General features: G+C 40.7%; 1 protein-coding gene across 2 annotated transcripts in view; it reads left to right on the top strand.

Moving 5' to 3' along the window:
- Positions 1–17,177, top strand: part of LOC121955372 (MAM domain-containing glycosylphosphatidylinositol anchor protein 2) — a 252,880-nt gene that overhangs the window by 148,135 nt on the left and 87,568 nt on the right. For both annotated transcript variants that reach the window (XM_088089304.1, XM_088089303.1), the window contains exons 7-8: positions 4,284–4,375; positions 5,427–5,664. In XM_088089304.1, coding sequence (XP_087945430.1) covers positions 4,284–4,375; positions 5,427–5,664 — 330 coding nt within the window. The remainder of the gene's footprint in view (positions 1–4,283; positions 4,376–5,426; positions 5,665–17,177) is intronic.

The following is a 17,177-nucleotide window of genomic DNA, read 5'->3' as shown; positions in this document are numbered from 1 at the left end:
CAAAGGCAAACGCAACCCCATCATGACTTCCTTTTTCCTTTCTTTTGCAATAGTAGCAATCTCTAACAAAAATGTTATTTTACATAAATTATAACAAAACTATTCAATGAAATAAGTAGTTCCTTATTTTCTTTGGTATTTTTGTCATTTACATATATGCAGTGATTACTGGGCAATAATAATGTTGGTGTTATCCAATGCAATATTTAATTTATGCGTTAATTATATCAAAAAGCTTTCCCGCTGAACTGAAAATAAAAGGGGTCAGCACAAAAAAAAATAGCTCAAATTTTTATTAAGGTAAAATGAAGTTAAAATATTGGAATTTGAACTTGGACGATCCGGTCTGGCCAAATGGGTTCGGGCTGTGAATCAAAGCTCGAGGTGACAAAAGAGTTTGATTCATCACATCCAGTCATCAGTGAAGTGTATCTACACAGCGCCAGAATTTCATTTGGCCAAAAGGTCCAATTTTCTTCACCATCCTAACTTTGTGTTTTCTGCTGATAACATAGGTGTGTTGTTAAATAAAATAATGAATTTAAAATCATACCCACCAGGAGCACTGACACAAATGAGCAAATTTATGTCTGTTGAAATGTATCAGTCATGGGGTTGAGTGGAGAGCTGATAAAGGACTGACACGGGGTAAACACAAAGGAAGGGAAGGAAGTGTTAACCACATTATGCAGAAGTGGAAAGATAATTGTATTGAGATTACAGCAGTGTCAGTCCAAATGCTCGAGTATGATTTTAAATTCAATTTAAGCGAATAAAATGTATCCCAGAGAACTAAAACTGTCAGCAACAAAGCAAATATTAATAGAATTACAAATATTATCTGCTGACTTTAGAAGCAAAGTGTTTCAGCCACCAGCAGGAACATCGTGTTTCTTGTCTTATTTTACTTGAGACTCTACAACTAAATATATGGGGTTTATTTGAAGCTGCTGACGGGGCGGACAGCCAAATAAAAGCAGGCAAGAATGTGCCGTCAAGCAGCCAACTGACACAATATGTCAATTGATTAATAAATCAGTAATTTAAACAAAGATAATCTGTTTATTTATATTGTTTGTTAGGTTCATATTTAAAACAATGAAACTAGTTTTTGAGGGTTTTCCTCCCCATTTTTTTGCATACATAAAGCAAATATTCAAAGTCAAAATATTGCCATGACCTTCCATCACCTGACACATAATTTGACTTAACTGCCTCCTTTCAGAATTATTAAAACATTATAAAACAGTCAACAGAATTTAAACAAGACAGAAATTACAGTGGGAAAGTTTGAGAAAATCCTATTTTCATGCAGGACACAAATTAGTACAAATGGCTCTAGCTGTTCCACTTTTCCATATTTTGACGCGATAAATGTCATGTTAGGGCACATTAATCACAGCTGCATGTAAACAGGTGGAATATTAATTTTCATTACCAATGTCGACAGGATATTGTCTTCTGGAACAAGAGTTTTTAAAAAACGGAATATTTTGAGCACATAAACTTAGTCAGTGGTGAGTTTTAACAGATCATAGACGACAATGAAGGCACAGAGGAAAACGCTGTTACAGGCTTTGATTATACAGGCAATACTGGTTATTTGATCAATGACCACATGTTAGACGCATTAATGAGATTAGGCACAGCTGCATGTTAACAGGAGTATTAGTGGAATATTCATTTTCATTAGACATGTAAACAGCTAAACAACAGAAGGAATATTGTTCTTTTTGGAAAATAGAATCGAAAATTACAAATATTTTTGAGTATTTTGTGCATGTAGACATAGTCAGTGATGTGGGAAGCTACTTTTTTTTCCGTAGACAATCATTTGATTGACTTTACAGTTTTCACTCCCCATGTGCGCTGTTCCTCACAGCGGCGATCAGAATCAGAAATACTTTATTGATCCCTGGGGGGAAATTGTGGTTCGTTACCGTCACTCTAATGCCAGCATAGAGAATTATTGCAAGCAGAAATAAGTACCAGCACAGTATATAAAAACAGAAAAACAGTAAATAATTGGCACAGTATGTAAATATTTAGCTATTTAAAATAAAGTATGCTGAGTATTTAAGTAAGTATTTAAAAATGTAAGAATACAATGGATAATGTGCTGAGCGAGTAAAGTGTTTAAAATATAAAACTCTACCTTATGCTACAATACAATGTATAATACTAGTATGTAAGTTAAGAATATAAACATGTGTGCAAGCTACAACAATGAGCAACGAAGATATACATTAGCAAGACTAACAATAAGAGAATATGCAATATATTCAATGTGTGGGAAAAACTGCAGTTGAAATATTGCAGCTAAGACAGTGATATAAAGAATTACTGCACCTTAAAAACCTGAAGTTTAATAAATGAATTATGGAATTTGAATCGTAGATGAGCGTATGGAGTCCAGGTTTCAGTCTATTGACTCAGAGTGTCAGATGCTGACAAACCACTATAAGCTTGACAAACCAGATGAAATCTGGCCTCACAGCGAAGCAGAGCCGGGTCGCTGATCGTTAGGTGCCTGTCACAGTTCTTTACGTTGAAAGCAGAATATACTTGAACGTAAAGAATCGAAATGTTTATCCGCTGTCACCTGTGACAGCACTGTGGCGGGTAGAAAAACGTATGCGTCTTCATGGATGAGATAATGTTTTCTTAAGACGCTAAAGCCTTTTCAGACTGTCAAGATACAACTACAACTCTGTCTGCAGGTGTTTTTCACGCTTTGACATGTGTGATTAAAGGAAATCTGTTTCCCTACAGTTAATGGCTCGCACCACAGTGTTAGACTCATTAACTTTATATATAGTGTATGTTGACTTTAAGGAAATTGAACTCGTGTAAGTAGGAGGTGTACGCGATGCAGAGCGGAGCCCAAATGGGAAATGAGCGTGGGTTGCAGGTAATGCTTTGCATTATCTCCACATCCACTAAGGTCACAGACATATGCTGCTTACCATATTATGTTAATTGCCACAGTTTCCACGCTGGCACTGTTGGATCATATACAAGGTGATTGATAGGCGGTGCCTCGGAGCGTACGAATTTGTGGGAAGAAAGAATGCAAATGCACAGCGACTTTGTGTGTCAACACGATTTGTAATATTTGTATCTGACACGCGTCAGAAATAGGATTCTCCGGCTGCCGACGCTGATTTCAAACGCAAGAAGGAAGATCATGTCAAGGAGGCGTGTGTCACTCGTCTCTCCCCTCAACGTGCAGCTCGGCAGGCATCACGATGTTTTGCACATTCAATTTCCTGTGTTTAAATCTGACACGCAGGTTTTGTTTTCGTTTTCCCTTTACCAAACTGAATATGATAATGTCACTCGGGAATTGCTAGATGAAAAGATTTCCATGGTGCCGTCAGCTTTTTTTTTCTTTTTTTCTTTTTTTAATGCAGAGGAGATGAATTGAACAGTAGGCGCAGGGTTTGGAACCAATACAGCATGCATTATAATGAAATCATCTTCTTTTTTTGTGTTCAGAGGAGCTACGGTTTGAAAATGGAGTTTGCAAACCAAATTGGATTAGAAATGGTGGATATTTTGTTAGGTATCTCTCCAATTTCACAGTGTGTGTTTGGGCGCGTGTGTGCGTGTGTGTGTGTGTGTGTGTGTGTGTGCGTGTGTGTGTGTGTGTGTGTGTGTGTGTGAGAGAGAACCTGCTTGAATGCTGTAAGATTCTTCAGTCCGTAGCCATCAATATTAATGTTGATTCAAAGCGTTCGTCTTCAAAACAAACATATGATTCTGCTTCATCTGTTGAGTTCTCCGTTTGACCCGTCTGCCGCATCAAAAGCTAAACCTTCAGTTGTTGCTTTAGAGGAACACTTGCAGTTGTCACATGCATGTCTACTCTCACGCTCCCAGTTTATTACCACTTTTATGATTCCACAACCCCGTCATTGAAGTGACACATCAAGATGAGCGAGAAATATGTTTTGTAGCTGTGACACAGTCCCGTCTTCCTATGCATTTGAACAAAGAGCTCGAAGTCTGAGTAACACACTCAGGTTTACAGTCATCCACTGAAAATGCACGACAGCCATTTGCAGGGCGAGTGTGGACACTGAGCAAAGTAAAAAAAATCTATTTAAAAAATCCATAAACTCCTGTCTTTGGGATTACATCTCGGAAATCATATCAATATGACAAGCAGAGCCGTAACCCGCGGTAAATGTCTCGGGGTTTGTTCCAGCAGCGCGTTGCAGACGTGCAGGAGGAGCAAATGTAACTCGAGTCCTAATCAAATGTTGATCTTGTCCTCGCAGCTTTGAAAAAGGGCCGATTCTGGATCACTCCTGACCCCTACCACAACGACGACAACATCCAGATCGGACGGGAGGTCAAGATATCTTGTCAGGTACAGTTGTTCTGGCAGAGTACGCACATGCATACAGTATACGCTCGAGATGTTTTTGCTATTCAGATTTCTTTTTAAAAAATGACACTTGTATACTAAAACCCTGTATGGATGTGAAATGACGGCTACCATCGTTGTATGACATGGCTCTGATTAAACACTTCCTAAATCATTAACTAAATGCAAACAGAGAATGAATGCTGTGACTTACATTACACTTTTCACTGGAAATCTTTTTTTTCTTTCAATGTAGTACTTGCTATTAGGGTAGTGAACTTTGTATTGCTAAGGGTATTAATCAAACTAAATCAGTAAAACAGTCTTATTTAGATGAAATAAATTGGTGCCAAATTTTGGTACCTGAGAGCGCACATAGCTGAATATATTGGTTTCAGCCAGGAGACAGAAGTGCCGTTAAGCACTCCAAAGATTAAAGCTGACCACAAAGTTTAACAGCCAACAACAGACTCCACTGAGCCGACGAGTTCAGACAGGAGGCAAAGGTCCACGGAGCTCCGTCAGCCACCCAGCCGAACAGCAAAACTTTTGCAGCAGCACCTATGGTTTTGGCATCTTGTCCGTTTTTTTATTTTCAGAAATAGTCAAGTAGCACTGCTGTTTGTGATTTTTTGCCAAGTTGCTCATTGCATTTTTTTTTACCATTTTTTTCCAAAGAAAGCAAACCAATTTGCTCAGGTTTCGAAGGTATAAACACTTGTGAAGGCATCTAATTGCAGCATAGGAAAAGTCATGTCAATCCAGGTTTCAAAGGGTTAAGAGCGCTGCGAAAAAATCAAGTTCTAGGAGAACCGCCGAGTTATCACACTTATCACACTTATCACAAACTAATTTTAAAGTTTATTAATATAATGGCGTGGTATTGGGTTGGTGCATAGACTCACAAACATGCAGAATCCACATTTTGGGCAGGATCTGCTGCATTTTGAATACTGACACTGGTATCTGAACAACTCTAGTATATCCATATAATGACAAGTTTTAGTTATTCACTCATCAATATAACACAAATAATGTCATACTGATGCTGTAGGTGGAGGCGACCCCCCCAGAGGAGCTGACTTTTAGCTGGCTGAAGAACGGCCGCGCCCTGCGGAGCTCAGAGCGAATGGTCATCACTCAGACGGATCCCGACATCTCGCCCGGGACCACCAACCTGGACATCATAGACCTCAAGTTCACCGACTTCGGCACCTACACCTGCGTGGCGGCGCTGAAGGGAGGCGGCATCCCTGAGATCAGCATCGACGTCAACATCTCTTCCACAACTGGTGAGCCTCACACCCCTTTGTGTCAGTGACGCATCTACACACCTCCCCCAACACATACGACACACACAGACGTCTTTACTTTAGTCATACACACATGCTTCAGAAGATCATTAGAGATTGATGATGACTCATGACAAAGGTGAAGAAAAAAACTGTGGCAGTGTTTCTTACACTGTGGAGGCTCGGGACTTAAATTATTCTTCAAGGCTTTTTTTTGTGGTTTTTGCTATCCTATCAGTCCTATCAGTTTTAAGATCATTTTACTCTAATTGTTCCTGTCAGGTTACCTAAACAGTTTCTTTGGATAACACACTATCAATGTAAGTTATGATTGTCAATTTCTTTATAAAACTATGTGCTTTTACAACTCTGATAAATATAGTAGGTCAAAGCTAAACAGGAAAATGACGACGTGTTAATAATTGACAAGTGTAATAACTAACTTTAATGTTCATCTTGGTATCAGTCTCAAGGTAAGTGGTTTATGTAGTGTAATCAAACTAAAATAAGACCTGTCGAATGGTTAAAGTTGTTGCTCTTGTAGCTGTTTCTACAAAGTTTTTTTCCCAGATTTCAGCAGTAAAGTTGTTATGTGACTGATAGGATTGGTAGCAATAATGTGAAAATAAGTACCGTTCATAAGAAAAGCACATTTCCTTTAATGGTCAGTTCACCCAAATTATGTTTTTTCCACTTATGTGATATAAAACAATTCAGAAACTTTAGGTTTTCAAAAATCTGGGGCTGACAATTCTGCACACTAATACAATGGAGGTGAGTTTTATGGTATTACAGTAAGCAATAAGCTGCCATTTTAATGTCTGTTTTTTATGTGATAGTTCCCAATTTAAAAAGATAAATTGACAGTGAGGTTTTTGGATGATTCAGAGTTATTGGGACATATTTGGAGGGGGTTGGGACTTGTATGTTTCTGGTTTCAAACTAAACTTTACTGCCATTGTGTTGGTTTGTAAGCATAACTCACAAAGGCCTCAGAAACTTAAATTATCGTAGAGAAAAGAGTAGTGTTCAGCCTAGAATGTATTAGACCATGTTTTTGTGTATAAGTTTGTATGTGTATATGTATGTTTATATTTAGTTAGTTTATTTGAAAGGGACGATGCAAATGAACAAAGTACAACTTCAGCTTGTTACAAAGAAGCTGCAGAAACTGATGTTTCACATTGATTATAGCAGTTACTAGTTTCTTTTTTTAAATTTTTAACCAGAAACAACCTGAAATTACGTTTGCATTTTAGATCATTTGAGCGTGTACAGAGTCAGCATATTCTCACATCTAACTAGGTGAATTAAAGGTTTATTTCAACCAAACCAGAGTTGGTGATTGTTGGAGAGTAGAAAGATGAACCAAGATGGTTTTTGTGAGTTTGATGTTGTTTCTGTTGACTTTGAATGAAGTCTGATGGCTTTTATCGCTGTAAAACACACTGCATTCATAGATGTCAGAAGGCAAGGCAGCTTCATTTCTATAGCACATTTCATACAACAAGAAAATTCAGAGTGATAAAATATAAAAACATGATAAAAGATACAGATTCACAATGAAAGAGAAAAGAGATAAGAAGTCAGTGTTAAAAAAACGAATGTTTTTAGCTTTGACTTAAAAGTGGTCGGAGTCTGGGCTTGTCGAACCTCATCTGGGAGGTTATTCCAGGTTTGTGCTGCATGATAACAAAACGCTGCTTCATGTTTAGTTAAAAACAAAATATTTGGTCAAAATAAATCCTTAATTCACCTAGTTAGATATAAATATATGTGCTTGATCTGTACAAGCTGAAATTCTTGTCGGATAAGTTTGGCAATGGTGTTTTCGGGGCTGTTTCTGGTTAAACAAAATGAATCTTGCTCTTTAACAGAAAAGGCTATCTGTAGGGATCCTTTACTTACTGTTGTTAGACAGAATAACGGTCTGAGCCTGTCAGTGGTAAAAACAACCACTTTTAGTGGACGTGAATTGGCGGTGAATAATTGCCCCGTGGTAACATTGCAGCCTGTTTCACAATCTCGCTAAATACTGGACCTATTTCAAATATAGTTCTTCTGATTAGTCACTTAGACACAAAAACATGTGAAAATAAGGTCCAGGTTGAAAAAATACTAAAGCTATGCTTTAAGCAAAACAAAAAGCAAACTTTCTTCAAGATATTTTTTGTGTGTGATTTGGGTGAACTGACCCTTTAAGCCCAGCGTCTCCACAGGATAAGAACACCTGTATGTCGTCTTTAGACTGCTGGTCACTGCCTGACTAAATTCGGGTATTCTGTCCCACGCTGAAAAAACGATGAGGAACCACTGTCTTCCACTCACTGCACACGACTGTATCACAGCAACAACGATGACTGTTGAATTGGATTCCTGTGAACCGAAGCTGACTCCATCAGTCCGACTAATCAGAGACTAAACATCCATCGTCCTCCCATCTAATTGGCTGCTTCCACCACTAACGTTTGTATACGTGTATACAGCATGAAAATAACACAACATACCAGTCCACCTTGTCTACTGAGCTGCATCATTCGAGTTTGGCATGTTTAGTCGTCTCGTAGAAGCAGAACAGCAGCTGATCACTGAGTCTCGTAGTTTCTTAGTTGAAGGCGAGGCGTAAGAGCTTAGATAACGAAATCATTCAATCTTAAAAAGTATAATCAAAGAACAAAATCTGCTGTCAAACATCCATTTTTCTATCTATTGTTTTAGATTTTAACATCAGTCAACCCTCCCTCTTGTCAGATTGTATAAGAAAGAAGCCTGGAAGGACTTCACAGGCAACAAAAGGGAGCCTGACTTTTAAAGATTGCAGTTAACAATACGTTTTGTGCTTACTCGCCTCCTGCAGGCTCTGCAATAATGGTGAAACGCAGAGAGGCAAAGTGAAAAGACATGACAGGAATGGTGTATATGTGAAATCTCCCAGCGTGAGGTCAATCTGGGTGCAACAAATGTTTGGTAAAGCTCAGCCAACACCCGGTGTTACTTCATCAACCATGGCGCCATCGAGCGGAGTGACCCGATCGACTCCACGCCTCAGAGACGCCACGATTGGGAGTCTACTCGCGGCTCAGATTGCCAGGTTCTCCATGTGGGGGATTCCCATGTGTTGGTGTTCCCGCCGGTGCAGGAGACATCTGTTGTGCTTTGAATTTTCTGGCGTGTGTTTGGCACTGATAAGTGACTTTTTGTGTTTGTGTGATATTTCACAATCAGCTTTATTTCTCCTTTTAATGCACATTGACAGGCACTTTTTCACACTTGTGCACATCTCTGCTGACTCAATACACGCTAGAATTAATGTTTATTTATCCCTTTGAAAGTTGAGAAAATTTCTTTTTAAAAATTAGGGGGGAAAAAATAAAAACAAAGAAAAAATGGGGGGGCAAAAAAATAAATAAATAGATAAAAAAAAAAATAGTAGCAATTCTTTAAAATAGTTCTTGTATATAATCATAATAAATATAAATATAGGTTTTTGGACATTTTTACCTATTGCTTTTTTAAAAATAATTTTCTAAATCTACTAATTTCTTGCAAATAAGCTCATTGCCCTTTTTCCCCATGTTTCCAAAAAAAAGGAAAACAAATGTAAAGGTTTCAGTTGTTGTGGTTCCCATTAGTCACATGTGATGGAACAGGAACGATCTTTGTGTGAAATCTCCCACTGCGAGTTCAGTCAACGTGCAACAAATGTGTGGTAAAGCTCCGGTGTCACCAGCCGTTACTTCAGTGCTCATAGGCTCCTTCGAGGGGTGTGACCCGATCCACTCCACGCCTCCTCGCGGCTCAGATTTCCAGATCCTCCATGTGGGAGATTCCCATGAGTTGGTGTTGCCACGGGCGCAGGAGACATCTGTTTGTGCATTAAATCTCCAGGCGTGTGTTTGGTACTGATAAGTAACTTGTGTTGTGTGATAATCGGCGATCGGGTTCACGGCGAGCTTTATTTCCCCTTTGACGCACATCAACAGGCACTTTTTCACACTCATGCAGCTCCTCTCACCATCTTGTTTTCCCCCTGTACACACACACACTTTTCTGCCACTCACAGCGCGAACATGAAAGCAGTGTGTCGACCTCGGGCGCATAATTATTGTCAGATAATCCTTTGATAATCCCTGCGCTATAAAACAGTGGGATCAATCGCACCTGCCAAGATTGTTTTCCTCATTATCTGTTAAGTAGTGCAGTCTCTTCTTTTGGAGTGCCTGGGCGATGGCGATGCATTAACACAGACCCTTTAATGTGTTAAAAAAAACAAAACACTGCCGTCTAACGGAGGAAATAACCGAGGAAATGACTATTGTGATCATGTGAAATGAAAGGTTTCCTCGCGGCTTCGATGTGATTGCTTCTTAAGCTTTCATTGTTCCAGTCAGATGTGCTGGTGTGAAATATTATGAAAGTGTTGCATTGTCATAAAGCTGTTCCTGTCATAGGAAATATTGGATTTTGCTTTTGCCAGTAACAATCCCCGCCGCTTTACCTGGATGTGCTGTTTTCCCGGAGAATGCTTGTCATGTGCTGCGTTTCTTTCAGATTGATGCCACGAATCACAGAAGCGTCTTCTCTGAGCTGCACAGCATCACTGTTGTGTGCTAAAGCGCCCTGTGCCTCTGCCGTGCTCTGCGCCTGCAGCCTGTTTTGGGGTGAATAAGCCCTGTTTTTGTTCCTCTGCCTGTTCTCCTGAAGGGAGAAAGCCCGAGCCACAATTAGAAGTCTTAATAAAAGCGTTTAGAGGAGATTACGCTGCAGGTCTGCCAGGGTTTCGTGCTGGGGAAAGTGGTTGGAAAGCGATAGAGCCTAAAGTGTCTGAACACTTTTGGAGCTCGCTGGCTGCTCCGGCGTTGGCTCCGGCGTTGGCTCCGGCTCCAAATTCCAAACCCGGATTTAGCCCCAGCCCCGCAGCACCGCGTTATTAAAGAGAATATTTATCATCTTTCCATTCTTTCAACTTGTAATGAACACAGAGTTCAGCAGCCTTCATGATTTCTCCCCCTTTGCAAAAACGGCGCTAATATTTACTATCGTGGCACACTCATTAAATAAGCAACTTCTTCTCCTCGTTGGGGGCTCCGGGAGATTGCGAGGCTAATACTTATTTATGAGCGAGGCCTGGAAACGAGGACACAGACCTCCCCTTTGGATACTGTCAAGATTAAGAACCGCAAGACACAGGAACAGCTGAAAAGAGTTACGAGCATTAGTGTAAAACATCCCATAAACTTCTAACAGGAACTCGCTGATTAATCCTCTCATTAGTCCGCATGTTGAATGTGTGTTTAGTGGGTGTGTCTTGCTGGATTATGGCGAGATGATGTAATTATTGCATTTCTGTGGCTCTGAAATGTTATTTGGCTTCAGATTGGAACGACCATTGGGAGCATCTGAGAGATCAGTTTTTAATAGCATGTTATTACGCATGGATTCTTGACATTTGAAGCTGATGCCCGCTTATTGCACTCTCTGTATTATGGTTACCGTAAACACTGGATTCTACCAACTCACTTCAAGTCTTTGGTCCCATTTTTCACAGGTTTAACCCTTTGAGGCCTGCACAAATCAGTTTGATTTCTGTAAAGACATTAGGAAAAGGCACAAAGCAACTTCACAACAAACACTACAAGAAATTAGTAAAAGATAAGAGGAAAATTAAAAAAAAAAAAAAAAATGAAACAGAAAAGAGAGAAAAAGTGCAGAATGTTTTTTTAAAAAATGGGGTTTTTTTCTATAAAATAAGTTTAAACATATAATCATAATAAGTATAAATATAGTTTTTTGGAAGTTTTTCCTAAGGTTTTGATAGCTTTCTAATAATTAGATAATAATCATTTCTATAATAATAATAAAAAGAAAAACTATACTTGCCATCATTGTAATTATGTGATATTGGCACACAAAAAAATCATGATATTTTGATGTTTCAGTATTTTCACCTACCCCTAGAAGACTCTGATTGTGGCGGCCCTGAGCTGATGTGATTAAACCGGTCTGCGTTTGTGAGGATGGTTGCATCTAACTGCCAAATTAATGGAAACTACATCGGAGACAGCTGATGGAAGTGAAATCAAAATTCGTTACATCTGTGGCATCGTGTTGTGTGATCAAACTGCAAATTTTTGGCCACATTTATACGGGAACAGCCCAAAAATAACTGAAAAGTCTTTCCTTTGTGTTTTAAAAAACAAAAACATCAGCGTTCATATGATAACACTGTGAGGACGGTCCGCGTGTGAACGTTTCCGCAAGAACAGCTGAAAACGCTGCAGTATGCATGCCGAGCCAGTAATTGGTGTTGTAGCTTTATTAAACACCATAGAAGAGCACCACGCGCATGTGTAAAGTGCGACTGTGACGTCACTGTTTTCACAAGATCGGCACATTGCCAGCTCACAGGGTGACAGAAGGGGTGGCGTTTTCAAAAGATTGCACTCTGGAACCTGGATTCAGAGTTTTTCAGGCCTCCAAAACGCAACAAAAGTTTAACGTTTCATGCATTTGACCAATTTGACCATCCTCAGGCACAACGTCTAGTAATGATACTGTTTAATCAGCGTCTTGATATGTCACACCTGTCAGGTAGATGGATTATCTTAGAAAAGGAGAGGGATTCACTTACATATCATTTGAGTGCATTAAAAAAAGTCTTCAACTTCAACCTGTGAAAAATGGGAGCAAAAACAAAAGTGTTGCATTTAAATTTTTGTCCCGTATACATTACTGCAGCGAGAATAGCCTCTGTTTCTCAGCATCAGCTCGTCCTCATTCTTACAAAGTAAGAATAAGAACTGAAAGTCACCTCTCTCTTCGTGTGAGGGAGATAAATCCTTCCATGATGAGTCCCTCAATTAGCATCCTGCTCACACCTGAAACCCTGGCACCACCCAGTGTTTCTGTCAATCTAAAGCATCACTGCAGTTAATAAATTAAGCAAACCAATTAAGTGCTCAGTTGATTAAAAAATGAGCCGGTTTAATAAACACAAAACACAAGCTCTTTTTTTTTTTTTTTACTTTCCCAAAATGAATTTGAGTCACCCAAAGCTTGCCCGTCTCCGTCTATCCTCTTTTCAACCGTCCTGTTGTCTCTTTGACTCTGATTCGTCATGAGCTGCCATCATCCGAGTGGCCGCGCCACATGTGACTCTAATAGGGACGGCATGACCGCTGGCTGTTGACCGCGCTGATGTGCTCGTTTCAGCAGCAAATTCACTGACCCCGATAAAGAGGAACCTGGTCTGCATCCTGACTCACCTACAGGGTGCAAAGGTTCAACTGCTGTTTGGTCACTGCGGCTGGAAACAACTTGTTTGCTGCTTATTGCCTTTGTGTTTGGACGAGTGGAGTTTTCACAGGATGTGGGATTTTGTTGATGTTGGTTACAAGTCTCTTTCATTGCTTTCTCTGTGTTTTATCTGGACTGCAGGAACTCTAACTGCTCCAATAGCTGTTTGAAAGGGGAACATCTACACTTTTATAAGAAGTGTATCCTATTTTTGCAATGTCTTTTCTATTTTCTATGTTGGCTTGTTTTAAATTGATAAAATAAGTAAAAAGAGTGAATCTGGCCCCGGCCCCTTAGTTACTGTTGTTTTACCTGTCTAGCTTTCCATCCTTACTCTCACATTATTGTACATCTTTGGTTTTGTAAAAGCTAAAAAAGGCACTCCAAACTCTTAAAGTGCAGAGTATCACTCATATGACAGCTCCATGCACTCGGCTTCAACATGTGGATAAATCCCGACTTTGACAGGCCTGCCGTGACTTTTTATGGCCTCTAAGCTGTGAATTTATGATCACCACTCAGAGGAGTGATTGGTAATAATAAAAATGAAACAGTGACTTTTAAAATCCCAACTATATTTCCATGATTGCAAACTGTATGTGTGCAATCAAACTTACAACCCCTCAAATACTCTGATCGCTGTATGGTACGAAATTAGGTCATGAACTGCAAACTGGGGTCAAATAATGACATCTGAGAGCAGTAGATCACAACGTGGGATTTAAAAGCCAACAGAGGTTCGGAAACTGGCCCAGTGAGCTGTGAACTGGGATGACGGGCCCCAACAGCTGCCCCAAAGCTGGGAGAAACCTGCAGTATGATCACAGTCGATGCCCGTCAGTCCGCCTCCAGTGTGATAGGTATATAACCACCTGGCTGCATATGTCAACACCTGCAACGTTTCTCTGGAACTGGAAACTGTCCGTGTAACACAACACTGTAGTCTGTGAACACAAATGTACATTCATGGAGGTTTTGGGTAGTAAAGAGTGTGTGCAGAAATGTAGTGGTAGCAACTGTGGATATACTGTGACCAGGTTCTTTTTAAGTCCATAAAATATGTTAATAAGACTCGATAACTCTGCACATTATGCCTGGCGTACCTGCATATAGCCTCGGCTGCACCACCTGAAGTCATGCTTTATGGAGGTGGCCATCTGGGAAATCACCTCCCTGTCCAGCTGGGAAAACCTGGAGGGAGACATGAATAGAAAACGCTCTTCCCTCCTTCATTAACTGCTGTCGAGGCCCCTTGAGCAATGTACATAAACTCTGGTCCTTCCAGGGAGCTGTTCAGCACTCTGCAGCAGAAAAAGCAGCGGTACTGGGGGTGTGTGTTTGTGTAAACCAGTGGGTTTTCCTTTTACTCTGACTGGTTGTGTAAATTCCAACAGGAGTGTTTGGTGGCTACAAATTAAACTGTAACCTGTGAGGGTTTCGGTATCCAAAGCCTGCTGCTCCAACATCTCAGCCACATGAATTCATGAGGGGTTTGTGTGATTGATCGCAAGGTAAGACGGAGATTCTTGCTTTGCTTGAGGGTGACTTTTGCAAAGCGACAAGAGCCCAGGGGCCAGTCACAGCAGCTCCATATGTGTTTCTAGGATTTTAGGACATTTCTAGGCATTAAGGACATTGTTAGGATTTTAGGGCAGTTCTAGGATTTTAAAACATTTCTGTAATTTTGGGATATTTCTGTGATTTAAGGACATTTTTCAGATTTAAGGACATATTTAGGATTTTAGGACACTTCTCGAATTTTAAGACATTTCTATGGTGTTTATTTCTAAGATTATAGGATGTTTCTAGGATCTTAGGACATTTCTAGGATTTCAGGATGATTTGAGGAATTTAGGAGGTGTCTTGGATTTTAGGATATTTCTTGGATGTTACAACAGTTCCAGGATTTTAAGAGAGTCCTAGGATTTTAGGACGTTTCTTGGAATTTAGGCTGTTTCTAGGATAATAAGGACATTTCTAGGCCTTTAGGACATTAGGGGCTTAGCTCGGACCTCTGTTGGGGGATGCAGGGGATCCTTCACTGGCACTTTTTTTTTGATAAGCCTTATTTATAGTAAAGGTATACATACTTTCTTTTTTTGTGAATTAGAAAAAGGTTGGGGGGGCCACTCTAGGGTGCCGGATTTGGCCCGTAGGCTTGATTATCACTATTACAAGATAACAGGGGAGCGGCAAAGAGCTAAAAACGCACTTTCAAATATGTCTGCTCAGTTTTGTGTCACTGCTATCCATCAATGCACTCAGCCAATTTTAACACATCTGTGGATTTTTATTACACTTGGGGTATAGTTGCAGCTCTGCCACACACACACAGTTTGACAAACATGTCCACTGTGGACCTTTGGGACTTCCCTCTGTGTCCCCAGAGGTCCAGGACTCAGAGGAGCAGAGAGTCCTGTCACATTGTGACCAACTCATTGGCCTCAAGCTGTCTGAACACACACTCTCAAACATACAGACGCACACTCTGCAGGACTTGCAGTTGCAGAGAGCACTATGTTGCCATGGCGACGGGGAGTGATGTCACTGCACGTACCCAAAAAAGGGGGCAACGGGAATGTTGTTTATTCTCAAAGACGTCCGTGTGCACCGCTCTGGCTCCCGTCGCTGTAAGAAAATGCAAAGTGCCAGATATTTTTCACGGTTTGCAGTCAGCTCACATTGCACTGTGTCTGCTGCGGCACCGCTGGATTCTGCTGAAAGGCTCCAGCAATCAATCTCTACACTTGGAGGATCATTCCAGCTGAGGCCCTAGAGATGTGCAGCACCACTGAGGCCAAACAAGGAGGTCCAGTCCCAATTTAGCCCCACGAAGCACACACACACACACACATATAGGCACAGTGTTTAAAGACACAAACAACAACGAGAAGCATCCCATTGTGGAGCCGCCGCAGGATCACAGCGTGGTGTCACCCGTGGGCGAGAAGAGAAACACTCCACTATAGGCACACGCTGAGATATAAAACCACGTAAGCGTGCACTATACAAGCATACGCACACAGCGGGCTTGCCCTGCAGGCATCACTGGCATTTGGATGGCTTTGGCACAATGAGAGCACAGTGAAGACCAGCAGCGGGCTCTCTGCCACACTGAGCATCTCAGTGGTCAGTCTCACACACAGAGGCAGGGTGTTCACATGGAAAGAGAGCAGGAGGAAGGATGAGGTACAGAGCGAGCAGGAGAGAGAGATGCGCGTATGCACGCTTCTTTGCGTTTCCATGATGGTGCGCAGAGAGACAATGGCAGCTGATGGCTGGTATTTGCGCTGCCAAACCCAATAGGCAGACAACTGTAATTGCCTGCCTAATCTGGGCTGTGGAGAGGCCAGATATAATGATGGCAACTCGGTGAATACACCTCTCCTCCGCTCGCTAATGGATGCTCGCTGCTCCCCTCCAATCCCGCCGCTGTCAATTCACCATTTCACTGTTCGGAACCCAAGGAAACGTTCGGAAAAGTGGAGAAAATATGCTGTGGAAAGAAATATGTCAGCTCTTGACACCTGGCTGCCTCAGTCGAGACATTGTGTGAATACCAATCAGCGAATGTATGAGAGTGAAATGAGTGTCTGCTGTCATTGTCTCGGCGGAGATCATTTTTGCTGCTTCTTTGGTGCCAAACAGCTTTGCCAAGACATATCTGTGAATGACCAGTGTTCATTATCGCATGCTAATTACACCAACATGTTTGTGTATTATTTACCCAAAAAGTTGTACATGATTGTTACACCAGCTAAAGCAGCAGTGTGTGTGGGTTACAGTGGCTGAGAGGAATCTTCATCTATCATAATACAATGATCAGTGTTTTCCATATGCAGTAGATATTGTTTAAAGCTGCTGTGGTCATTATTTTTACATTAATAGTGGATTAGATGACTACATGTGGGTAAAGTGTGTCCCTCGTAGAAACTAAATGTGGAATAATTATTGCTTGACTTTGGTTCCTTTAGTGCTATATAGAGGCAGTCCCTTCCAGTGTCCCCCATTGAAACTTATTTTGGAAAAAATCTGTACGATAGTCAACAGTGTGAGACAAAGATTTTTTTTATCCGTTTTAATTGGACCATGAATGACACATATGATGTTTGTCAATTAAAAAGATCATTTTGGAGGTCAAGAAAGTCTCAGTTTATTGTAGGTTTGTCATAATTTTGTGTCCTTTTTTTGTGAAACCGCTGGCACAGTATACAGCA

The sequence above is a fragment of the Plectropomus leopardus genome, chromosome 16 (assembly GCF_026936395.1).
Source record: "Plectropomus leopardus strain MGB_pleo_1.0 chromosome 16, ASM2693639v1, whole genome shotgun sequence".
NCBI classification, from domain to species: Eukaryota; Metazoa; Chordata; class Actinopteri; order Perciformes; family Serranidae; genus Plectropomus; species Plectropomus leopardus.
This window is presented reverse-complemented; position numbering and strand designations above follow the sequence as displayed.